Source organism: Buteo buteo, chromosome 5 (genome assembly GCF_964188355.1).
Source record: "Buteo buteo chromosome 5, bButBut1.hap1.1, whole genome shotgun sequence".
Taxonomy (NCBI): domain Eukaryota; kingdom Metazoa; phylum Chordata; class Aves; order Accipitriformes; family Accipitridae; genus Buteo; species Buteo buteo.
This window is the reverse complement of record NC_134175.1, coordinates 30,414,703-30,440,603: the sequence shown is the minus strand read 5'-3', so window position 1 is coordinate 30,440,603 and position 25,901 is coordinate 30,414,703. Positions and strand designations below refer to the sequence as shown.

Below are 25,901 nucleotides of genomic sequence, written 5' to 3'. Positions count from 1 at the left end.
GTCACAAGTCCTTCAGTGGGAGGTTCACGTGGATGCTGCAAAGGGTGTTTCGCAGCGATGGCTGAAAGTCGTGGGTGGATTACACTCGACCCTGCTCTTGTGCATGGAGGGCCAGGGAAGCACTTAGTGGGCAATTCTGCCCTGGCGCTCAGTGTTTAGCTGGAGGCAGGCAGGAGTGCGTGCCTGCAGGGGGGGGCATGCTTGGCCTGTGGGTGGGGACTGGAGAGCTTGTGGGTGGCAGGGCTCTCTGGAAGAGGTACCAAAGCCTTGGGGGCTGGTGGGTGACCGAGCTGAGTGTCTCATAAGTCAGTGTTATGTACATCGAGTAAGTTTGCAACTACATCATGGTATTGAGCCTTTGGGAGCCACTGGCAGTCCAAATATATACATAGCAATTAATGTTAACCCTTTAGCTGGGTAAAAATGCCAAGAAGGTGAAGCTTGGAATACCATATATTTGAATGAGTACAATGACAATCAGTATTACAGTGACATCTCCTGTGTCAGTTTTCAAATCATCCCAGAATTTCACTTAACGCAGCCATTCTCCTGGGCATCCTCTGTGGTTTCCTTGTACTTCAAGAGCTAACACCATCTTGCGTACAACAAAGCGTGCACCGTATGGGCTGCAGCACTGGAGGAGGCTGGGAAGTGCTGCACTCCCCCAGCCTCAGGGGAGCAGTTAAGAAGCATTGACAGAAACCAAAAGAGACTTGTCTGTGCAGGAAGACTAGCCACAGTGACCCAACTCCAAATTCTGCTTTCACTGCTGTCTAGTGACAGTTTTCCTTCCTTTTGCAGAAAGTACCCATCATGCAGGAGAGTGGTAATCACAGCGTTATTTTCATTGTAGAAATCAGGTGGTGCCACAGTCATAGCAAAAGCCTTCCCATAGTGTTAGAGCCAAGAGGAGAGGCAGCTAGAGAGTCTCTCACCATCGGACAGTTTACTTTTGCTTCCTAAATTGTTTCTGTTGGAGATCTGCTGATAATTTTATCTACATAAAGCAATGGGATTGATTTAGCACTGCCACCTTGCTGTTGGTCAGCTTGTGGTCAGTGTGAATCCAAGGGTTTAGTATGTCAGTATGAGAGGTTCAACAAGGCCAAGTGCCGGGTCCTGCACTTGGGTCACGGCAACCCCATGCAGCGCTACAGGCTTGGGGAAGAGTGGCTGGAAAGCTGCCCGGTGGAAAAGGACCTCGGGGTGTTAGTCAACAACTGGCTGAAGACAAGCCAGTGTGCCCAAGAAGGCCAACGACATCCTGGCCTGTATCAGAAATAGTGTGGCCAGCAGGACCAGGGAAGTGAGTGTTCCCCTATATTTTGCACTGGTGAGGCTGCACCTCGAGTGCTGTGTTCAGTTTTGGGCCACTCACTACAGGAAAGACACTGAGGTGCTGGAGCGTGTCCAGAGAAGGGCAACCAAGTTGGTGAGGGGCCTGGAGCACAAGTCTTGTGAGGAGCGGCTGAGGGAACTGGGGCTGTTTAGCCTGGAGAAAAGGAGGCTGAGGGGAGACCTTATCACTCCCTACAACTACCTGAAGGGGGTTGTAGTGAGGTGGGTGCTGGTCTCTTCTGTCAGGTAACTAGTGACAGGACGAGAGGAAATGGCCTCAAGTTGAGGCAAGGGAGATTTAGGTTAGGTATTGGGAAAAATTTTTTTACTGAGAGGGTTGTCAGACATTGGAATGGGCTGCCCAGGGAAGTGGTTGAGTCACCATCCCTGGAGGTATTCAAAAAGCGAGTGGATGGGCTACTTCAGGACATGGTTTAGTGGGCATGGTTGGTGGTTGGACTCGATGATCTTGCAGGTCTTTTCCAACCTAAATGATTCTATGATTCTATGAGAGTCGCAGCCTAAAGTCCTGGCCTTTGCAGGGGAAAAAGAACCAAATAAAATCAGCCACCAGACTAAAATTTGGGTGGAGGGGAGAAAAATGGTCAGACGGTTTTCTTTTCAATTCGTATCTCTCACACAGTTGCTGCCCTCCTTTGATATTTGTGCGTGGACCGAAGAAGATGTGGTGAGTATTTTGTGTTAATGTGGCCAGCGTTGCACTGCTGGAGCTCTCTAACAAATTACAGTGGGTACGGAGGGAGGGAGAGCCAGATCAGAACATCTAGGTGAAATTTTACTGCTATTTGGTGAAACTTGTGTCCCAGAAAGGCTTTAAAATGGCCACAAGTAAATTAAGGACTCAAGCATCCTTCATAAAACAGCCGTGTTCTCCAATGTCCAGAAAATAATTTGTGCTGGGAGCTGCCGGTAGCCAGGAGGGCATTCCTGAGTGATCATTTAAGGAATGTGGAAGTGCCCCAAGACCTGTCTGAGCAAGACCTGTCCTGGACAGGACAAAATGGGTTTGAAGGTTTTATCCCACTGTGTGCCACCAGGATGGCAATAAACTGAAAGAAAGTTAAGGGATTTTTAAGGGGTGTGGAATCTCTCTTCAATATAAAACAATGGCATTGAGTCTTTTTTACCTTTTTATTCAGTTAAGAGGCTAAACAAGAAACATCAATGATTTATCTCTAGCATAGTGATGTGTCATAGTGATTTTAATGTCCCATCTAGTACCCTCCTTGTGTGCTGTCCATCATGGGGTTGTTCAGCTAGCATTTACTGAAGGACTGTCTGGAAAGCCAGTGCAAAAGCAGTAATAGCCCTGGCTCCTTAACTTCAGCCCTTTTAGCATGTGACAGGTAGCTAAGCTTCTGCTTCAGTCATTTCTGGTGTTCTTCATAATGACAAACTGAGGGAGGTGGCTGCAAAATAGAAGGCAGTTTTAAAAAGCTAAATAAAAGTAATCACTTACTATTGGTGAATCTTGAGTCCTTTAATCCAAAGTTAGAAATATTTTAAAATTTTGTTTTAAAATGGAATGATTACTTGCAAACTCCAAATAACTGTAATAGAAAATTTTGACAATGTGAACTTCAAGACTGATTCCTCTTTTTTGCAGTTTTTCTGGATGCAACAACTTACTAGAAAAGGTAAAAGCTATTCATATGTACGTTCATATTCACATTTATTAATATATATACATTTGCTCATCTTCTCCCTCCAATAAAGCACCCTATGGATTTCTGAATAACCTCTTTTATCTTAAGGCGATGCTTCTGGTGAAATGAGTGTATATGCTAGCTTGTTTAAGGACCATCATATCACTGGGAAACGATTGCTTCTTCTAGAAGAAGAGGATTTAAAGGACATGGGAATTGTTTCCAGAGGACACATCATCCATTTAAAGGTATTTAACAGCACATGTTGAATGTTGCAATAGGTTATAGTGTAAATGTTAAGAAGGAGTCTATGGGTTTTCAGTAGTATTAACAACAAAAGAAGTTATAAAGCTAAATAGAGAACATACTTGGTATAAAAAATCCCTAGAGTTGCAAGTTCATATGGATCTAGAACCCAAAGCAACCTGAGCATTTTATGAGGCATGAAAGTGTGCTGTGGTCTTTATACTCCTCTGCAGTTCCTCATTTTCTTTTAGGCTGGACTGTCAGTACTGCTAAAGATTTGCCTAGGAGGGCCATTCTCCCAGCCAAAAGCTTTGGGTATCTTCAGAGAGAGTTCTCCCTGAAGATTTCTTTTTAGCTGAGGAGGGAGCAGATATGAAAATAGTTATTTGAACTGAAATCTCCAAAATTCTCAACTTTCACTTGTCATCTATAGCTTAAAACATACTTTGACTAACAAAACTCCATTAGACAACTTCAAGGCTGGTTGACGGCCAGGTTGCTTTGCCCTTAAAGCTTTGTTTCATGGTTTTTATATACCTAATGTTTGTAATGAGTTAAGAAAATCATGGTCTGGACCATGACAGCAGTAAATAGTATTAATAGTGCAGCCACAGGAGAGAGTTCAGTTTCCTGGCAGTCAGTTTTGGAAAAGGATTTCTCTAAAAGCAGCATGTATAATTCTGTTAGGTCTCAATGATTTTATACCATAATCTACTAGTAAAGAGCTACTTGTATCCTAATTGCTAGTCCTGCAACTTTCGCTTCATAAGTCACACAGATTTATTCCCCTTTTGCTCATCAGCCATTTTTTCCCATGCCACACACCATTACTGATATATTTCATTTATGTTTCCTACAGGGAAAATTACTGAAACTTAATAAAGTCAATAATGCCCAAAATGAAAGATTTCAGCTTCCTGGGTTGATTGAGCATAAATAAAAACAACCAAAACAACCCCCCAAACATTTCTTTCTCTGATTAAGCAGATCTGATTCTGAATGCGAAATGGGGCCGATCTACCACAACAGTTTCCACAACAGGGCTGTATTTTAAACTCTTCTCACATGCCCTAATGTATCCACAATGGAAAACACAGTGCATACGGAGTTGCGCTGTTTTTCATGCTGGTATTTGCAGTATGAGATACTGAATAACTCTCATCTGATTTTGTTGATTTTTTTTTTCTAGACTGCTATTGAGAAGTTAACCCATGACTACCTAAATCTGTTTCATTTTCCACCATTAATTAAGGCAAGTCTCATTGTTTATATAAGAAGTGCTTCTCGTGTTGGTATGAATATTTTACTGTTCTCGCGTCTCAACTTCCCTACTGTTCGTGGGAGGGCAGAGCAGCAGTTCCTGCAGAGGCTTGTGACAAATGCAGAGGGTCAACAGCAGCAATGGGTCACATCAGAAGAAGTAATAGGATAATAAAAGTTGTTTTCAAGGAGGCTCTAAGATTTTATCGTGGAATCGGTAGCATTAAATTAAAAGACTACTGGTTTCAATTCCTTTGCTGTCGTTAATCAGAAATTACTCTTAAGAGCCATTCTTCCCAACTGGTGCCACCGGCTGCTCACCGCTGAAGAACAGCAGAGCCCTGGCCCAGAATGAGCCCATCATTCCTCAGCTCGTTAATGTTACAGGAGAGAAGGATGATTTATAATGTCTGGTCACCCTTGTGTTAACCTATTGGTTTTCTGATATCAGTAACGAGAGCCATGTAAAAGGGAGAGAGTGTTTGGAAACCTTGGGGTTGCCGGAGCAGATATTTGACTGATTTAATTCGGTGAGCTAATCAAGCAGTTCTAGACTCCAAAGCCTGAAGTAGCTTTTTTAGTCATAATTTATTGCACAGCTACAGAGTGAAATCCACTTGAAGTGAATTTACATACAGCGAAACCCTGTTCCCCAAAGGCGAAAATGAAAGTTGGGGCTTTGCTGCCGTGCTACCTGCAATTCCAATAGCAGTGGCTGCCAGGATGCTTGCAGCGGCACTGTGCCGCACCGGAGCGGCTCGGCCAGGAGCAGAAATTGTGCAGCATCTCCCAGGTGCCACCTGTGGCATGCCAAAAACTCGTGCAGAAGCCCTGGCCCCTCTTGGAGCAGCTTGATGGGGGCAGAGTGGTGGGTCCTTCCTGCTGCCTGCCGGACTTGCAGCATCTGAAAGGCAAATCCTTTCTGCCACCAAAGGCCTTGCTCCTGTCTCCCATGGGGTTGTGGTAGATGTGAATTCTTGCCTTGCCTTTTTTTGGCAGGATTCTGCAGGTGGAGCTGAGGAAAACATAGAGAAAGTAGTGAATCTTGAACTTGTTTTTGGTTATCACTTGAAGCCGGGAAATGGTCCAAAGGTAAGCTGGGAGCGCTGGATCGGTTGGTTTGGTTAACAGTCACTACCCAGAGGGTCCTGTATCTTCTGGACACAAAAAGATAATTTTCTGTGAGAATCCTCTTGTTTTGGAAAGTGCTGACCAAATGTCAAAGTGGCAAATGGAGCTGCATCGGTGATGGGGAGCTGCACCCCAGAGCAGGCGAGGAAGAAAGGAGTGGCACAGAAAGTTTTGACTGAAAGCTTTTGTTTCCTCGTGAACAATTTTTTTAACTGTAATTTTTGTAATTTGGGCTTTTGCTTTGTTCCTTTCATCCCAATGGGTGTGAAATAACAATCCATTTATGCAAAAAACCCCACTCACAGTTGAGCAGTGCCGTACTCCTGATGTTAGCGGACAGGCTATTACTTTTGTCTCAGCAGAAAGTTGGTGTCTTTCTATGCAACCAAGAGGAGTTTGGAAAATACATGGTATGCACGGCTGCTGGCTGGGGAGGACAGGACTGGCCCTGGTGGTAACTATGTTCACTCACGGTAGTGGGGAAGGAGGGAGGGGTAGGTGCAGCACATTGCAGATGGCAAAACTACTGTGCAGCGGCTGGTAAAAGGCAATTACCAGCATGCCACATCCTAATCAAACCTCAGCTCCAAGCCGAGCTGGTTCAAGGATCTCTCGTTACACCCTGTGTAACAGGAGCATTGATGACTCCAGATGTTCCAGCAAAGCATTTCCACCATGTTGTCTTTTCTCGAGAGTGAGGTTTGTCCCATGCTTTTTGTTTTCTTTATCCAGCCTGCCATGGACTCTGAGTTCAAGGGTTTTAGAATTAATCATCTATGTGGAAATGGTGTGCGAAGCATTTCTGAGTTGGAGTCAGGGGTTGTGACAGCAGGATTTGTTTCCTTTTGTATTTGACAAATCTGCATTGTGTGTCCACCCTAAACTTGTGGGTGGCTGACTTTCATCTTGTGTTATCTGGCAGCTTTGCTTTCACAGCATATTGTTTGCAGAAGTCTCTTGATTTCTGTACTTGGTGGTGCTTGCAGGGAAAGCATTTAGGTTTGTACTTAGTAGGAACTTGGACTCGTACTGAAATCATTTCATCAATTTGAAAAAGCTTTCTGCTTTTTGTCTGGAGATTTCCTTTTTTTTTTTTTTCCTTTTATCCTAAGCACTTTTTTTTTCCTATGAAAATCTTCTTTATCACTATGCGAATTACTTTGTCTCAGTGTTCTTGAATGCATGTAGCTTATGATGCTGTACAGCTGCTTTTTTGTAGGTGTGCATCTTTCTCTCCTATGTGTAACTTTACAAGGAACTGAAAGTCCATGAAATAGCTCTTATCTCCCTTCCATTTTCAATATGGGTTGTGAGCTGTAGTGTAAGGAGGTGGGCAACCTCCCCCAGGAAAGTGCAAGAGAAGGAGTGAATAGACCTCTGAGTGTTGGAGAGAAATTCAGGTTGCACTAACGCCTACTAAGTTTGAGGACAAGTAGGTATTTTAGCCTTGATGGCAAAATTTGCAAATGAGACAGAGTGCCAAAGTCTACAGGACAGAAGCTGAATGGTTACAAGAGGACAGGGCTAGTTCAGTGGGCCTGCGTAGTGCCAACATAACCTTTGCAGGTTTCTGATGTGCCAACTGAGAACCCTTTTTTCGGTCCTGCCTTCCCCATGACCTCCTAATTGGTCCTCTCTGCTCTGTGTGCTGTCGGGCCCCTTCCTAAGGAAGCCATTCCCTCCGCAGCCGTGGGCGCATGCCGGGCATGCCTTCCCTGGCATCCGCCCCACCACAGCACCCGTGTCCCTGATGACATTCTGGGGAATGTGCAATTTGTCACCTGAGTTTCTCTGGGCTGGAAACTTCTGTCCGAGATCTGCTTATTAACTCATACCTGCCTTTAAAGATGTGGCAGCTAAGCCGGATTTAGAGAGTGGACTGGAAGGAGTAGATCAACTGAGCTTTCAGGCAGGATGCTAGGGCCAATGTGAGCAAGGTAATTTGCATTAAACATAACGCTGACAAAGACTGGTGTGGTACATACAATACAGAAAATTTGGCTAGCTTGCTGCTTTGAAAAACCCTGGATACAATCTTCTAGCTCCCCTAGAGGATGCTTTAAGCCAGCTACTGGTGCCAACCAGATTTGTTCCAAAATGAATTGGAGATACTGGGCAAACCAGGATTGAAGGGTTTAAATTTCTTTTACTGTCCCATTTTTGTAAAAGAGTGGTGCCTGTTCCTGTAAAACTGGGTCAGCAGAAGCATTTGGGATCATACCTTCCACCATCTTTGTAGCTAAAAAGCTGGCCTACATCAGTTTAAAAATAAATTTCTCAAAGGAACTTTACCCTAATCAGTCCCTATAACTGGCTGCCTAGCTAAGAAGCATTTCTCCTGTTTTAGCCATGAGGAGAAAGAGGCAATAAGCTCAAATCTGGGTTACGAGTTGAGAACGTGTGTTCCCTGGGTGATGGGTAGACTGCTAGACCTGTGTACATCAAGGGAGGTTATTAGGCTCAGCTGGGAGCTGGTGCAGCGCAGCAGGAAGGGCTCTCTACAAGGGAACAGGTCATGCTGGGAGGTTTTACCCCAGGCTGGCTCAGTGCTGGTCTCCTGGGCGGAGTTCCCATTAGTTATTGTAGTGCATCTTCTGGTGTCGTTGCACGTGGAAGCAAGCCAGTCCATGCACTTGGAGGTGGCTCTGCCAAAGCGTGGGACAGGACGGACATGTGGGACAAAAGCACACTCCTGATCCGAACTAAAGCTCTGGTCTGGGCGCAGCCTCAGCGTGCAGCGTGACATGCCGCAATGCCACAGGGCATAAAAATGCTGGATGAGCTAGTCCAGGACCCAGAAACCATTTGAGGGGTGCAGGTTCATTCAGATGTGTTTGACTGGTCAGAGCACAGCACCCTCTCGGGTGTGAAGATGGTTCCTCGGGGCACAGGTGTCCTCTCCCTGGCACTGCACCGAGCCCCGTGGGCACAGCCGGTGCAGCTTCTCCGTAAGCAGGCAGAAACTTAAGGGTCTTGGGAATGGCAGTGCCTTTTAGCAAGGATCCTGATGAATATATTTCAGGATGGCATTCAAATGTTCAGCCTTGTCTGTACACTGAAGGAAACATTGACTTCCCAGTATGCAACTTTACCAGCCTCAGATTTGTTATCTAATTTAAACTGCATCTTCTAGTGGGATTATGTTGGTTTCCACCAGCTGACAGATGCAGTCATTTCATTAAAGTTTCCTTCCCTTTTTAGCTGCATCTTTGGAGGTGATGAAAGCTCAGTTGACCTTTGTGCTCTCTGAATGCATCAGGAGTGAGCGCTGCAAAGCTAACCTGGTTTTTAGAGGTTTCTTTTCCAACTCTTGTAGTTTGAGTTATGTGGTTACTTCCATTCACTTCCTTTTAATGATCTTTCTGTACACAATTCCCACTGAGCTGAAAGGTGATAGATTTAGACATTTTATATGAATTTTTTCCACAAATTAAAAAAAAAGGGGGGGACACACCAATTAACTCCAAGATACCAAAGAGGGTAAAAAAACAAACCCTGGCAATTGTGGCTTGAGCTGATTCACAGAACTGCAGAGGGAATTTTCAATGGCTTTCTTATCCTAGGTGGCTCATTAAAATTTCCCAATCAGGGAAAGGTGTCTGAGCTGTGTTGGCTCCGCACTGATGAATCACCTAACCTCTTAAGAAGGATGGTTCACAGCCTTTTTGTCTCCTGTTGATGCATTCTCTAGTTTTGGTCCTCAAAAGGGCAGATTTCACCATGCCTTTGAATGTTTTCATTTTTCACCGTGTGGCACAATCTGACCTATATCCAAACACAAAGCCTTGAAGTTGGCTCACCATTTTGCCTTATTTTTCCCCAGTTAACCTCTCCCTCCATTTGACAAGGTAAGGAGCAGAGCCTCTTCAAAACCTTCCGCTAACTGTGTGAACTATTTTCTAGCCTTGAATATCCAAACTGGGATATATTTTAATGCTACTATTTAAATGTGTAGTGCAAAAGTGAATATAATATTAAGGCTACTTTAGAGAGACATTGCGACCAACTCTTCATGTGGAGAAACCCAGGCTGGCAAAATGCAGGCAGTATCAGACAAAACAGTACTGAAATAGTTGTTGTAACTGGACTGCAGTTGAGGTTGAGACTGTTTCTGCTGCTTCTTCCTTTCCACCCTCCCACTACATCAACACTCATAAAACCTTTCTTTACCTTCTTAAAAATAATTCCTAGTTCAGACAGACATCATATATCATCACCAGTTTAATTTGCCATGTAAGGTACTCCTCACATTACAAATGTGGGGAAAAAAAAAAGCAAGGGCCAAGGTCTAAAATGTAAAATTCCAGTTTTGTAGTTTTTCAGTCACACATATTCCCCACACTGTGAAGGTATTTTAACCCACTTCGGTAAGTGAAGCCAGCAGAGGAATTGGCTTTATCTGATCCTTCCTTTGCAAGATACTTTCAAGTACCTTGACTTTCTAATGTGGAGTTATTTAACCTTATCTCAAAGCCTCATCTTCTAAAGCCTCTCGCTTTAATTACATCTCAAAGCACAATGCTTTCATTACTAAGGGCTAATAGTTAGTGCAAGAATCAGAGTAGCTGTGTTTGTGTGCCATTTTCATAGATTGGCTCCTATTCTAATAAGTAGTCAGTAAAGGGGTAAATACTTCGTGAAGGAAAAACAAAAAATCACCTAAGCTGTAAAATAAAACCACAGCCACATTTAAATATAACCAGCACGATTAAGAACTGGTTAATGCAGTCTGCCAAGGAGGTGGATCAGTGGTAGGGTGTTAAGACGTTTAGTGCAGGTGATCTGAGCTCCTTGTATTTTCTTTCAAAAAGGCTTTTCTGGACCACATACTGTTTTCACATGAGGTGGAGTTGGTATAACTCCGTCACCTCCACTGGGATTGTTCCAGCTGTAGCGTCCAAGTGTAACTGAGGTCAAACTCAAGCCAACACCTTTTAAAATCCTTGCGTAGGCAGTGCTGAGCCATGGATTCCCATCAGAAATGATTCCATAAACCTGAAGAGGCATATAGACTTTTCAGCTAAGTAATTTGCTCACTGGACTTTCTAGACTTTTAATCTCAAGCTTTATTTTTATACTTTGGCCACGTCGTTTCTCACGTGTACAGCCTCAGTCACGGATACATCTGCAGAAGCACAGACAGGTTCCCAGCGGTCTGTAGGCTTGGCACGTCCTCTCCAGACAAAAGCCTGGAAGAGGAGCCTCTGTCCCCGACATGCTCAGGACATGTCCAGCGGCCCTGCCGTGCCTTTCCCGAGCTCCTGCGCACCCTCGTCCCCAAGGCCAACGTCCCGCAGGGCTGCAAGCTCCCTGTGCGCGAGCTGTAGTCTCCCCGCACCGCCCTGCCGTCGGTGGGGACGTGGTGTCTGCGCGGCTCCGGCGCCTTGTTCCCACGAGCGGTCCGCAGGGAATGCCGCTGGAGGACAGGGCTGGCTCAGGCAGCACAGGAGGGCACCTGCGCCGCCCTCAAGGAAGGGACTCCTGGTTTTCATGCTTCCACCTTTACAGTCCCGCTGTCGCAAGCAGGCTGCTCGTGTGGATGATGATGATGATGCCTGCAACCGCAGCAATCCCCGTTTGCTTCTGATCACATGGCAAGGGCAGCTTTGGGTAAATGCTGTGGCAAGGCTCGGGACCGCTGTTACCGCAGAGCTCTCCGCCTCAGCTGCTGCAACCTGCTCTTCTTGGGGCACCAGCCCCCAGCACATAGCGGTGCCCGGTATTTACCATTTTGTTCCCCTCCGCGGCGGCACAGAGCTTCGCAGCGCTGGATGTTAAAGAAGGGCGCTGCCAGGGGACAGATATTTTTGGTACCGCCGGGTGGTCTGCGTAGGTGTTAAAAAGGCCTTGTGCTTCTCCAGGCGAAGCTCCAGCCAGCCGCTGCCTGTTGCCTCGCGGAGGAGTAAGGGCTCTGGCTTTCAGAGGAGGCACCCAGGCAACTGATAACATAAATATTTCTTTCTCTTGCTTTGTTTCTGTACGTTTTAAGACCATCTCTCTCAGAAGGCCTCCCCTCCGCCCCTGTTTTTTTCTGCCTGCACAGCTGAAACAAAACCGGCGGTGGAGCCACCTTCTCTCGCTGGAGCCTGGCTGGCAACAGCCTGCCCTGACCTGAGACACCAGCCATTGTTAAGGGTATAACACATTTACATATTTTGCAATAAAACATCAGTTATTTGCATTACTGTGTCAAGTTTTATTTGATTCTTTCACCTAAAAATGACTCATTTTCCTTTCTTGTATTTTAAAAACCAACTACTCTAAGCTTGTTTGAGAATAATCAAAAATTGCCCATTTAGCTAGAAGTCATTTTCTTTTCAAAAGGCAAATGTTATTTAATCTTTCAGCTGTTCATTGTGCCATCATAAATACTTTCTTTTCAGCACAGTTGTGGGGACTGAAATGAGCCCACTAATTGCCTCCCATTTCGACTGACATGTGGTGGTTTAGTGGAAAGAGAACACAGCGGGGAGAAGGAAATAGGAGGCTGAGAAAATGAGAGCTAATTATTTTCACTGCCTCATGTCAGGCTCTGTGTCAGCCTTGTTTTTACAAACTGGAAGGTTTAGCACTAAATAAAACAAACTGGCGTCATGTTTTTATATACTGGCAGTGTCATGGAAGCAGCTGCACATCTCAAAGACAATATAATGCCTGCATTCGCATGGACACCATCTGACAGCCACTGTGAGCCACTGCTAATGAGGATATCACAGTGGTGCCAAGTGAAAGGTGCTGAATTATGTATGATTCTTCATCAGTGCAGCAATAGTCCTGTACATCATTATGAGACATTGTTTTGCTGAAGAGATTAAAACATTCTTAGTTCCAGACCCTGCAACCTATACACGCTACAAGAGGTTATTAATGGAATTTTTAGGGAGAGTTTCTTGTGGATTTCTTTTTGGTTAAAAATATCTCATGGGACAAAGCCGTGGTGGGTCATGACACTATATATATAAAGAAGAGAAGCAAATTAACCATAATTGTGTTATCTTCCTTTAAATCCGGAATAATAAAATATAGTGTAGCAGGGTGATACATAATGATAAATAACCCAAGTGCTGTCACTAGATGTTCAACTCTAATGCCTTTAAAACAGCAGGTTTCAGCAGCTGAGATAGATAATAGCTAAGAATGTAAAGGAGCTTCTGGGGACCTAAATCATCAACATGCTACTACTTTTAGTACCAGCATGACCAACATTTTTTTCATACTTGTTTCATCTTGCGTTACATCTTACTTTTCTTCTAATATCCAGTTGCCTGCTACAATGCTGTTGCCATTTTTTCTTCAATCTTAAAAGAAAAAAAAGTTTATTGCAACCACTGATTTTAAAATGAATCCTGGATTTGGGCCTCCTTGAAAAATTAGGTGTCTCCCCAGCAAGAGTTTTAAGCTGTTGTTGCAGGAGACATGTTTGTTGTTTAAAGCCTGTGCCTGATCTTTTTCATTTCCCTTTTGGTTTTTGTTGCAGACATTAGAACATACGGGGTTAAAGGACTGTTGTCACCACACTAAGCTGGAGACTTAATTTTTAAAGTGTTCTCATTTTCTATTTCGAAGCTGAGGAGAAGTGGCTCAAAATACATGTGGGATTTGCTTTGCTTTTCTACAATCATTTGCAGGGGCTGCTGATTTATTGGCTTTGTCCAAGTGTTATTTGGAAATGTTTTTCACACAAAGTTTTGCTGGTTGTGCCTCCCAGTTCTGAAACTAGGTTTTTTTTAAAACAAAAAGCTGAAATTCTTTATTTAAATCAAAATCGAGCAGGTAAATATTGGGAGGTATTTTAGTGCTTGAATTACAAGATGTCCAGGGCAATCTCTTTGAAGGACTTGTGTAAGTATATCTATCAACCAGACATTCTGAGCAAGCTATTTCCAATTTATTTTCCCACATACGTCTGGCACTAAATGTCGTCTTGATCCAAGAAATCTTATGGCTCCGATTCATCAAAGAATTGAAATACGTATACTTCATTATTCTAGCCAAATTTTTGCTTAAGGGGCTGAGCATCTCTCTCCTATTCATCACTAAAAAAGAAACTAGAACTTGATTGGAAAACAGGGAAATATGTCCCTTTCTGCAGCACACAAATCTCGCATTATTTACTGCGTGGTTGAACAAAATGGTTACCAAGTTTGTAAGACAAGTAGCCACCTACTTATCTTAGATATTTCCCAAGTGCCTTGACTCAAAAGTCACCTAGATGCTGTCTTTTCTCCTTCCTTTTCCTTCCTCCCTTTTCTATCTTTTCTCTTTTTCTCCCAGCCTCTTTTTCCCTTTCTCTCCTCTCTTTATTCCCCTGTCTCTCTCTCTCTTTCCCTCTCTCCCCTTTCCACTGATGATTTTACAATGAAAACCTTTCCAAATAAAACAAGACGCGGATTTTTGAGTGACCAGAGAGGGTATGCTTAGTGTGGTGATTTGCCCTTTTGGTATCTGCGCGGTGTGGCTGGAGAGGACTCCGAGGACCGAAGGTTTGGGGACTGGATTTGAAGGACGGGAGAGTGTTTTTCTTTCTCTGAAGCTGCAGTTCGGAGCCGGGGAAGGCGGTGTTTGTGCAGGGCTCGTGCATCCACAGCTGCGTGGGGCAGCCTGATTCGTTACCGCACGGAGAGGGCTCCTGCGTGCGCGGCGGATCCGGTGAGGGGCTGGGCGCTGGCAGGTGCCCACTGCCTGCCAGACCCTGGATTTACACAGCTTGTCAGCCTGTTCTTTAGAGATGGTCATTTGATTTATGCTGTTTATTAAAACGAGCTCACATTTGTCATATCTGGTCTGTAGGGAGACGTGAGTGAACAGCACAAAATCCGGAGTCGTGAAGACACAGGAGCCCGGGCACAAGGTGCGGCTCTGGCTCTCGGGTGCTTGACACTGGTCTCACAGCAGGAGAGGCACTGAATTATAACTGGAGGATAGTATTTTACGTCAATGTTTTGTTCTTTTCTTGGCTCAGGTGTTTTTGTAAAACTTGTAAATGTCATCAAGCATCTTGTCTCTAACCTTGGGTTCAATCTGCAATAGGGAATCCAGGTAGCATGAATTTAGGAAGTCCTGCAAAAAAGTCTGGCAACAAGGACAGCGTGGGCAGGGAGAGGAGCACAGTTTGAGAGGTGAGGAGGAGTCAGAGACAACTCACTTCGCTGTTGCCGTTCAGTTACACAGCACGTACAGTCCTCAGCCGATGTCAGGGCCAGGGCATCGTGCTGTACCTACGTGGGAAGTGACAGGCGTAACCCTGAGTTAGCTCACAACCCAAAAAAGCAGGACAGAAAAAGGACGTGCGAAGAGATACAGTCCATGATCAGGAAACAGAGGCACAGGGCGACTTCGGCACCTTATTGGGTTGCGCAGGAAGCCGATGGCAGAACTGGAAACCACTTGGCACCTCCGAGTCTCAGTCCGGTGCTCTGACCACTGGACCGCAGTTCCCATCGCTCAAACTCGCACAGGGCTGATGCGAAAACCAACTCACACGTCCACTCTGCTCGTGAAACACAGAAGCTTTCAATGGGGACAGATGGACACACAGGGCCAAATGCTTTCATAAGCATAATTTGTTGTCGCGGTTCGGAAATGATTATACTCCAGTTTTCTTTTATCTTGGAACTGCCAATTCAATGCCTGATTGAAAGCTTTGAGACTTCTGAGGGCTGAGCTCCTATGTTACATTTATGAGAGATGCACGTGCAAACACTAGCAGATAATCGCATGTGCGAACGGATACTTTTTAGGCTGCTGTACGTTTGTGTGTGCAAATAACTGCTTACGCAAGCCCTTGGCCCTAAGCGGCCATCTGTGTCCCCATTGAAAGTTTTTGCATTTTCTGAGCAGAACTGGGGAGAAGGCTGCCTCCTGCAAACACTGAGACCGCACCTGCCCGGCCGGCGGCGTGCGGCAGGCACAGACCCTCCTGAACCCCTGGCGTGTCTGGAGGAGCTGCTGTCTCTGTGAAGGGCAGATCTCCTGCCTGCACAGAGGTGGAGACACTCTGCTTCACTGCAGCCCTGTTAGCCCTCAGGGGACTGATTTTTGGAGGAGCTCAGTGCACCGGATGGTATCTAATCCCCAAAGCACCTACTGGGCACACCAGCAGATGTTGGCTGGTTTGCACCATGGACAGGCAGTCTCCGGTCCCCAGTGGGAGCCTCCCTGGCCACAGGCACAAACCCCGGTCCCAGCGCTCAGCCCGCGTGGGATGTTCCGCACGATGCTGCCAGAGCCGTCAGCTTCTGCAGGCTCACTCCTGTGCAACGTGTTGGATGTTGGCCCCGTGTTCGGCTCATGGGATTATTTAAGGATACCTTTCATTGCTTTGGTTTATTAGACTGACTATGATTAATTTCTAAGCTGAGCTCAGTGCCTCGCTGGGCACTCAGTATCTGAAATGTGAGCTGTAATAACCAGCTCATCCTCTTGCCCATTATTTGAGCGACTGTCTTAACGGTGTTTCACAGACCCTCTGGTTATTTGTTCCCGGGTTCACCGGGAAGATGTCCTTGGAGCTGGCTGTGACCCCGAGTGACAGCTCCCACCGCTGCCCTGTGCCTCCACCGCCATGCGGGCGTGCAGAGCTCCCGCACTGCCCACTCGAACGGGCTGTCCGTCCAGGTGGGGATCCACACCTCTGAAGGCATCTAGACCTGTCAGCATGGTGACTGTCTCTCAGGGTGACCTAAGAGGAGAGTGAAGGAGAGAACCCGAGGGTTTGCCGTTATCGACCCTTTTACTGGAAAATGTGCATATCCTAAAATATATGTATGTTCCTTACCTTTCTGGTTGGGTTATTTTTTCCCCTATATGTTGAGGATTAGGTTTGGGGTTGTTTTGGCTTTCAGTTTTGTTTCATTTTGGGTTTTTTTTATTTGTATTCTAACAATCCAGTATTCTTTTTTTATTATTCATAGGATTGTAAATGGAAAATGTACATGGAGATGGACGGGGATGAAATTGCAATAACCTACATAAAAGATGTGACATTCAACACTAACCTACCTGATGTAGAGATTTTAAAGATGACAAAGGTATTTACAGCCTTAAAGCTTTCACGAATTCACAGATCTCAAACAAAGACATTAAAATACCACAGCAGTCGACTTTTGTGCTTGCAGAAGCTCAATCTCTTGACAGCCTTTAAATAAAATGCACATTTTAAACAGATTTGTATCATAATAGGAGTTAGGTATTTTGGTTCTCTTTTAAGCTGACAATAATGTTAACAATAGAAAAATAAGAGAAGGAACTAATTTATATTTTCTTGTTTTAATTCCATCTTATATCCTCTGAATTTATTACCCCTTTTAAAGAAAAGAATGTTCAAAAATTACTTTCCTTTTCAAGAGAAGAAAGTGATTTAAATGTTCCAGTTTGAAACTTCATGTGATTTGTCTGGGTTGTTTTTTTTTTTCTCTCTCTTTCTTTTCTTTTTTTTTTTTTGACATGGTTTTAGAACTTTTACATGGTTCTAAAACTCCCTTTTTCATGCAACGGTGGGTTGCAAAGACTGAAACCCATCAACTGACAGTACAGCACTGAACATCTGCAATTCAGTGTCACTGGGCATTTCACCTTATTTCAGAACCTGCATGTAAATATTTACCAGCCAGCATTCAGACTGCTTTTACCGTAAGAAACAGAAGCTTTGTTAATGCAGAGGGCATTCTATTTGCTGTTATTTTAATTGTTTGTTTTTATTAATATGCTCCACTTGATAATAGCTAACAAAATAAATTCCTAAATGAAAAAATATACAGCTTGATTACCAATTAGAATGCTGCTCTAATGTGCACTGATAAAACCTCCCAAACTCCTGAATGCTTTTAACCGTGAATTTTTGGGGCAAAATTTTGGAGGAACCTTTGGTTATTTTTTCTAAAGGAAAAACTGAAAATCAGATTCTCAACAGTCAGAATTTTAAGGAAAATGTGAAAATATGATTAATTGCCAGAAAGGATTCTCATATTTAATTCATGCTAATACTGTTTTTATAGTTAGTGATTTCTGGAACAGCACTTATGATTTTTTAAAATGACTATTATTATTATTTTGTTGCAAAATAGTTTTCTATTTAATTTTCATCTTGGATATTTTAATTTTTTCCTTAAAAAAAAAAGGCTTACAGTTAAAGAAACTAATAACTAGGTACAATAACATTAACTTTTCACATACTTCAACATTTTTATATCTGTCAGGGAATATCTCTGAGACTCTCTAGATATTTCTTCTTGCTGGCCTCTGTAAGTCTAGCAGAAAAAAACCTGTACATGCACAAATATGAAAAAGGTTTATGCCCCCATGAAAACATTTGATGTTGTCTTACCTACTGTCTGTTATTTTGTTATTTATAGAAATCTCTTCTCAGTTTCCTTTTGAAAACAAGGAAGTAAATAATTCCAAAATATATTGCTTCGTCTCATAAGAGTTTAAGAAAAGTATTGATGTTAACAGTATGGGAGCAGCTGAAAAAAGGCAAATGTTGAAAATATCTTTGGGGTGTTTCAGAAACAAGTCAGGAGATGAAGAGCACCTTATAAAACTCCCACCATGTTTTTTTCAGCCACCATTTGTAATGGAGAAATGGATTGTGGGGATAGAAGAACACCAGTCTGTAGAATGTGTTGTTACGTATGAGGTAAGCTCTAAGAAACAAATTAAAAAATTGTTTATCCAAGATAAAACCTACATGGGAGGTGTGGAAGCAGCATCCTCTGGCTTTGTTATATCCTATAATCAAGTCTTAGCAGCCTGTAATTAATTGTAAAATCTAAAGTTCAGAGCAAAACCTGAATGAGGTTTACAGAGACAATATCCTCAGACTGCTGCCTGGGATGGCTCTTTTTCTCAAGGACAAAAACTCCTTTTGCTTGAAGTGTAATGGTCAGTGTTGTTTGCATTACTTGAAGAGACTGTTTCCTTTTCAATGAAGTGCTAATTAGGAGAGCAGAGTAGCAACAGGAGAAGAAATAAAATAAGAAGTCAAGAGTAAAATAAGACAAAATAAAACCTGGAAGACAATTTAATGTGATAGAAATTAGCCTTTGTAAAAAGAGTTTGCAGTTACTTACAAAAGTGTTTTTATAAAGACCAATGCTGTGCATCACAAGGAGGCTAATAATTGAGATTGCAGCACTGTCCTGAGCAAGGATTCAAGCAGTGATGGAGAGACAGGGAAATCCTGGACCTTGCTTGCCTGTCTCAGAAGTGAAGAACAGTAGTTTTCTTTCAGCGTGAAGTTTCTCACAGGAGTCATAGGCCCTTAACAGCAAATTGAAGAGCTTGATGCTCCAGGAAAGTTCTGTCGAGGGTCCCCCTGCAAAAATACCTGCTTAGTCCTACCTCCTTTAGCAGAAAGCACTGCCCATTTGACGCTCACATTAATAGAACTAGTAAAATATATTTTTGTGTTGTAGAGGAAGGCCTTCGGATCTTTCCTCCACATGGTACATGAATTGAAACAGTTATTCACTACCACATTTTTAGCATAATCAAAAAATACCAGCCAAAATTATCTAGAGTCTAAAAATACTTGAGAACTGGCTAAGTGGTTTTTCAAAACAGACTCTATACTGAAAACGCTGCTGCCGCCCAGGCACTAGTGGAAGTTCCCTCGTAGGAGAGCTTAGTGGGTTGCGTGTTGTTTTGTCCTCATATGCGTTACGTCCTCATGCGTGTTTTGTCCTTCCTGAGCAGAGTGACGTTAGAGCTCCCAAAAGCACCAGGCACATCCAAGCTATCTGCTGGAGCAAGGTGAAAGCGCAGGACGAGGTCGAGACAGTACAGCTCATGATACAGACCTCGCTCCCCAACTCGGAGGGGAATTCACGGAGCAGATCTGACTCAAGTAAGTCAGTACTTTATTGCTGACATGGGCAAGGCGTATATGGGGAGAACAGCAAAAAGTCAATGCCATTATTCTGTTCCAACAACAGAGCACACCTTGCAGTGTCAGGTGGCATTGTGGTCCCTGTGATGTCTTCGTAGATGCATGCAGGAGCATCCTGGCATGTCTGACAGCTTAAAGGCTAAACTTTGGGTAGTAACATTCTGTATCATGATGTAGTTTAAGGGGGATGACCTGTATGCTCCTATTGGAAGCATGCTGGAAGCAGTCAATGGCGATTAGCTACGTATCTTTCGTCTACTGTGGTCGCTTGCAGCTGCACATCAACAGCAGACATAGAGCTCAGATCCATCTGCTCCAAAACCCCAAATGCTTCACATCTTCCAGTACTAAGCAGCCTTAAATCCTGACACTTTTTCCACCCCTTCCTTGGGTCGGCTTTGGGTCAACCTTTTGATCCCCTCCAGTATAGGTCATTGGGAGAGGTGTTTCCGCCTATGGTCCAGGCTTCTTCCCCTCTCTGTTGGCTTATGTGTACACATCCACAGTAGCCTTTCCACAGTGGCAGGTGTGCTCTTCTCCAGAGTCTGCTTGTGGACGCTGGATCGGGGGATCAGCTGGCAAATCTGCCCTTCTCCAGATCCACCCCTCTTCACCAAGACAAGAGAGTGCTCAGCTTTGTGGAGCCAAGTGTATTGGCATAGCAAGAGGATTTGGACTGAATTATAGCACCCACACAAAGTGTGCAGGGCCTGGGGTGAAGGTATGTTTCTCAACCAGGATGTCAGCAAGGCATCTGCTTAGAGAGGAGACAATCTCACAGATGTCTACCCTCTATCTGTTGGCAATAATGGAGTTTTCCACAGCTGTTTTGAGGATCTTGGGAGCCAGTGCTTTTAGCAGCTTTTATCCTGGCTTTCTCTCCCTGCAACCCAAACTCAGCAGGAGTGCTTCAGCCAGCTCTTCCCTCCTGCTCTTGGCCACACAGCACACAGGCAGCTTTGCACAGATGTTGTGCTTGGATACAGGGCACCTCCTGGAAGAGATGTGTGGGTGCAGATTGCTCTTGCTGTGGCCAGTGCTCTTGCAGGGGGGGCACACACCCCAAGGCTGTAGCCTCAGAAGCTGCACGTGGGGTGGCAAAAAGTCCCCTGTGGGCAATACGCTGTTTTGACAGGTACATGCTGCCAACCTGGCAGACCCCATAGGTTCTCCTGATGTCCTGCTCTGCTATGAGGAAGAGTGGAAATCTTCCCACTGCACTCTTCTTCCACAGCTCAGTCTGCCCGTTTGAGCGAGCCCTGGCTCATCGTTATCTGACTTCTGGAATAGTGTTTGTTCTGGCTTCTGGGGCTTGACTTGTTCGGTGAGATACATTTAATAGTACAGTGGGCTCTACACTGCAGTCTTCATTTCCTAACTAAAGTATGCCACTGACATAGTCAACTCAGTTGACTCTAGGACAGTTCTGCCTTTAAGATCTGCTGTTCTTTTTGTAAAGGTGTTTGTTAGCCACAGCTGTTTTTCTCATTGATTTCACAGTAGGGCTGCAGAAATGTTTGGGTTGGGACAGCTGAGGAGCAGCACAGGAGCTGGAACAAGGTACCAGTCAGCAGAGAGTGAATTCTGATTTTGTACACTGCTGCCAAATGTAGAATGGCCTTATGAATTGAGAGGTGCTGGGTTTAGACTACAGACACATCAAAAATGGGTGCTCTTATTCCTAAGCAGTTATGATCCTTTTGAAACACAACTGTGTTTTGTAATGCAGATGGGACATAGAGCATGTCCTAAAAGATACATCTTCACTGCAGATAAACTCTGCTGATGGAGATTACCCTGGTTTCGGGGTGATAAGCCGTACAGCTGTACCAAAGTGTAGTGGTGTATCTTCACAGGCTGGCTCTGCCACAGTAAACAGAGCTGCTTTCATTTTTTTGCGGTGAGTGGTGGGAGAGCTTGTCTGTCCCTTTGGCACATGGTGGAGTTACACGAAGGCACGGATGTATTGTCAGCACCCAAGTGAATAGGAACAGTTCAGAGGAGGTGGGTTACCAGACAGCACAAAAGCTGTCCCTCAGTTCTAGTAAACTTTCTGGCCTGTCTTCTTGACCAGACCACCCATCCCAGGGTTAAAACCACCAAAACCAAGCACAAAGGTAAGGGTAATACCTGCCTAAGAGGCTAAAATAACCAGCAGTGAAGGTACTACCTCTGTAGGCTGCCACATGGAGCATTTAATTCAGTGTACAGAGTTGGTGGCTCAGAGACCATATGAGGGAGAAGCCCCCCAGCCCACGAGAGGTGAGAGGCAGCCCCACAGGACACACTGGGAGGTCCCTGCTCGGCAGCTGGTCCCTGGGCTAGCGACTGCGGCTGGCCATAAGGAGCAGGGACTGAACAGCTTGAAGCTGCTGAAGGGACCCCCTCATTCAGGACAGCATCGGCACTGGTCCCACAGGGCATGTGGTGGCCACCTGAGAGCTGATAACAAATGAAGACCCAGACTTAAGTCCTGAGCCTGCTGCTTTCAAGTTTACGAGGTCTGTGTTTTACATCCACAGCCTTGGTAGGAGGGCACAGGGGAATGGCAGAGGAGAAGGTGTCTAGCAAGTACATTTCAGCATGCATGTTTCTTTTGAAACTGTGACTTTCAAGGAGGTTAAGAAGCAGAGAAGGCAATTCCCATCTGTCTTTCCATGAAAGGAGGTTCATCTCTCAGTGCAGCCAGAGCTATCTGCTGTGGCGGTGTCACGCTCGCACTTTGACAGGAAAGACAGTTTCCTTTTGACATATTTGACATTAAGTTGAAATGATTTAAATCTCTTGGGATTCAAGCAAACTCTGGGGAAAGGAGGAATGGAAGAGACCATCCATTACGTCTTAACAGCAGCAATCCTAACGAGGACAGAGCCACTACCCAGCTCCCATAAAACTCCCCACAGCCAATGCAGGATTGCAGCAAGACGCAGAGGGCCCACAGCATAGGGAGCCTTTCTCTGGAAAACCAGCAAAAGGCAAGAGAGGAGCTGGGGTCCTCTGCTGAAGATAATAACATTTTGGTCGCATTTATGCTGCTTCAAGCTTGCAGGGTTATGCTTTCCTGTTAGAATGATACTAGCAATCTTTAAGGACAAGTCATTCAAATCTCTCTAGACCAAAATTATTTAAGCTGCTCCCCATGGGTTTTTGGCCAGAGCCGTGGCCTTGGATAAGGGGAGAATTCCTGGTCTCTGCTCTACACATAAAGTAGCAAACCAGGCAGCCCTCGCAGTTCAGATGGAAAATTTACAACTATTGTATTTGCTATAGGCTTTCATGCAAACCACAGGACTGACTTTCAAAAGTGCTTCAGTCTGATCTCTGGGAGCTACAACTTTTGTTACAACCCCAGGGCTGTGACAGTAGGTGAGAGGGAACTGTAATACCCCGAATCACTCACAGTTAAGCACTGTCTGAGCTATCCTGGCTGAAGCCTTCTGCCTCACCAGCTTTTCCACATATAGAATTGATTTTCTGCATGAAACCAGACAGAGCGGTGTAGCTGGGGCTTAGACTCAGTATCTGGAGCATGCAGAGTGGATTGACTTCTGAATTTGTAGTAACAGTAACAACTGAAGTGGCCCTGGTTGTTGTGGAGTGTAGCGGTTTGAAGAGAAAATGGAGCGAGAGGAGGTGAGTCTGGCTGCCGCAGTAGGGATTTGCACTGGTGTCTGCACCACCTCTGCCTCTGTGTTTGTCTGCGAGCAGCGTGACCGTGCCGGCTGGGAGAGATGCAGGTGGAGGGTGATGCTGCAGCGGTGCCAGTACCTTGGGGTGCCCACTCCATGCCTGCTCTGGAGGTCTCCAGGCACTTGTGCAATGAAAGCTGTGGAGAAATCTGCTGAGGCTGCCAGGAGCATCACAGGAAATGTTTAAAACCAGGTTGGGTTAAGACCACTGGGAGGCCCTTGGGAGTGGGAACCCACCTGAACAGCCAAATGGATGGTTCAGTAAGTGTCTTCTAGTCTAAGCTCCATAATCTGCACTGGCTTCAGAAATATTTGCATTACTTGCTATTTTAAAAGTCCAACATTATGTTCAACCATAAGGTTGAACATAATCAAACCTAGGGCTATTTGCTGCCGGGCTGGGAGGGAAAGGGTGGTTTGAGATATGTTGAGGTTCTTCTGAGACAAACCCTGGTGCCTAACTGTAGGGTTCGGCGTTCGGAAGATCTCGCGATGTCACGGATAGTTAGAGGGTTAGTCGCAGCCTTGTGATGTACCTGTAATCCCGCCTCCCCTTGTTAGTATAAAAGGAATTAACTGCGCAATAAAAGGCGGAAGTTGGTGCTCACACTGTGTGTGTTATCTGTCTCTTTCCCTGGTCTGGGGGGTTGATCAGTGATCTAATCATGGCACCTTGATATGCGGCGAACGCTACACCTAACCTCACACCTTCGGTAAACCAGAGGGTGGTTTTCCGTCAACTCACAGAAAGCTGACTCTGTTTCCATTTCCCTGCCAGGCATCGACAGCCAGTGGATGCAGACGCTGCGGATGCACCAAATAGCAAAAGCCATTTCTCTCCAGCACGGCCACCCCCACAGCCCGACCACCGTCACCCACTACCTGCCCTACCTTCGAAGCCAGGACTCCTACGCCGCTGCCGTGAGGAGGACACGTGGCCCCGTCAGTTACCAGTTCACGTCCATCAGCCACTCCAGAAACTCCTCTCCCCTCTCGCACAGTTTGGTGAGAAACCTCTCGAATCTGCACCTGAACTCGAAAGGCAGCAGCACCTCCAGCACGGCCTCCGACACCCCTTCGGAGAGGGACAGGTCTGCCGGCAAAGGCAGAAACGCCTCGCACAGCGGGAACTCCCGCAGCTCCTCGGACGGGCGGTGCAGCGGGACCAGCTCCCCGGTGCCCCCCCGGCACTCGGGAAGAGCCTGCAGGACTTCCTCACCAGTGGCCCCCCCGGCCTCCCAGCACCGCAGGTACCCCCGCAGCCCCCCCCAGCTCAAGGCCATCCCGGGCATGCCCCCGCCGGGTGAGAGCGAGCCCAGGAGGGGCGAAGGAGAGAGCAGAGTCAGCGAGGGGGGGTGGATAAAGGTGCAGCATGCAAAGAAGCCCCACAGGCAGACCGCCGGCAAGCCGGGGAAGGAGAGGCCCAAGGGGAGCTGGCGGGGCCGGAGGACGTTCTGAGGGAGGAATTTGCCCCTTTATTTGACTGACCAACAGTTCAACCTAGAGAAGATACGCCCGCTCCTATTTACTTCACCACACGGAAGCTGGGACGCCACCTCCCTCGCTGGCCGGCGCAGCCCAGGGCCTGCCCGTGGAAGGGGAGAGCTGCCCACCTCTCCTCCTGTCATGGTCAGTGCCGAGGGGTTTCATTTGATTTTCTCCCCTCCGTTTGGCTGCTCGTGTTCTCAGCTGACTGGATAGCCACTGATTTGCTTAATATTTCAACAATAAAATCAGTAAGGCACAGCTGGGTGCCATAACGAAAGGCTCTCCGTTTCATCCTTAGGGAAGGAGTTGTGCTGCTACATCTTGCCTCGCTTATGTCTCCAGATGCCAAGTCCGGCTCTGAGGGGGTCTCCTCACCCCCTGTTCGGTCTGCTTCTGCCAGGGCTATAGGAAGAAGTACTATTTTTATCAAACCAGCATAGTCTGAAAAAACAGGAATGCAGGGAGATTTTTCTTCAGGTCCATTCCAGTAGCTTCACTTCTCCACTTTCAGCTTGCCATCCCCTCTCGGGAATTTCTCACCTCACTCTTTACTAACAGCCCCAACACCAGCTACCCGACACCACTGAGTACACTCTGTCACATACACGGTTGTTGTAATCAGAAGGAGAAACAAAAAATAAGCTTTATTCTTTTGGGGAAAAAAATAAAAATAGAGGGAGAAAAAGGCGTTCCCTTTATCATAGTTACATCTAACCCCACTGAGGTCTATGATAATGTTTATCCTTCAGCAGCAGGCATTTTTTAATTGAATTTTTAAATGTGGCCAGACTGTGTCGCTTTTGTCTTTCAGTCTTCAGGTAGTAAAGACAAGGTCAGCAAAGTTTCTGATTAATGTGGTCTTTAGCTCCACCGAGAACAAAGACATAGCTGTAGACTCACTTGTCGTCAGAAAGTTTCTCCTTGGCCTTTTCACTCCAAGCTGATTTCACACAATTAAAAAGGAAAAAAAAAAAAAAAAGTTAGGGTTTTCCAAGATGCAAGAGGGGAAAAAAAAAGAAGAAACAGAAAAAGGGAGCTGAACCCAAAGCAACGCATGATACCCTCTGAAAGCCAAGAAACTGTAAATTAGAGATGCCTTTGAACAAGGTGCTACATACCATCCATGCCAAGCGGTGCTCGCTGGCACGCAGTTGTGAGTGATGGTGGAGGAGCTGCTGGCTTGTCACCCCCTCG

At 45.5% G+C, this 25,901-nt stretch overlaps 1 protein-coding gene across 1 annotated transcript in view; it reads left to right on the top strand.

Moving 5' to 3' along the window:
* Positions 1 to 25,378, top strand: part of MAP3K20 (mitogen-activated protein kinase kinase kinase 20) — a 96,274-nt gene extending 70,896 nt beyond the window's left edge. Inside the window, exons 12-20 of the mRNA XM_075028431.1 lie at positions 1,982 to 2,026; positions 2,966 to 2,996; positions 3,114 to 3,253; positions 4,441 to 4,503; positions 5,511 to 5,603; positions 16,556 to 16,672; positions 18,205 to 18,279; positions 19,338 to 19,488; positions 23,998 to 25,378. Of these exons, the coding sequence (XP_074884532.1) occupies positions 1,982 to 2,026; positions 2,966 to 2,996; positions 3,114 to 3,253; positions 4,441 to 4,503; positions 5,511 to 5,603; positions 16,556 to 16,672; positions 18,205 to 18,279; positions 19,338 to 19,488; positions 23,998 to 24,677 (1,395 nt within the window). The 3' untranslated portion in view covers positions 24,678 to 25,378. The remainder of the gene's footprint in view (positions 1 to 1,981; positions 2,027 to 2,965; positions 2,997 to 3,113; positions 3,254 to 4,440; positions 4,504 to 5,510; positions 5,604 to 16,555; positions 16,673 to 18,204; positions 18,280 to 19,337; positions 19,489 to 23,997) is intronic.
* Positions 25,379 to 25,901: the final 523 nt, after the last annotated feature.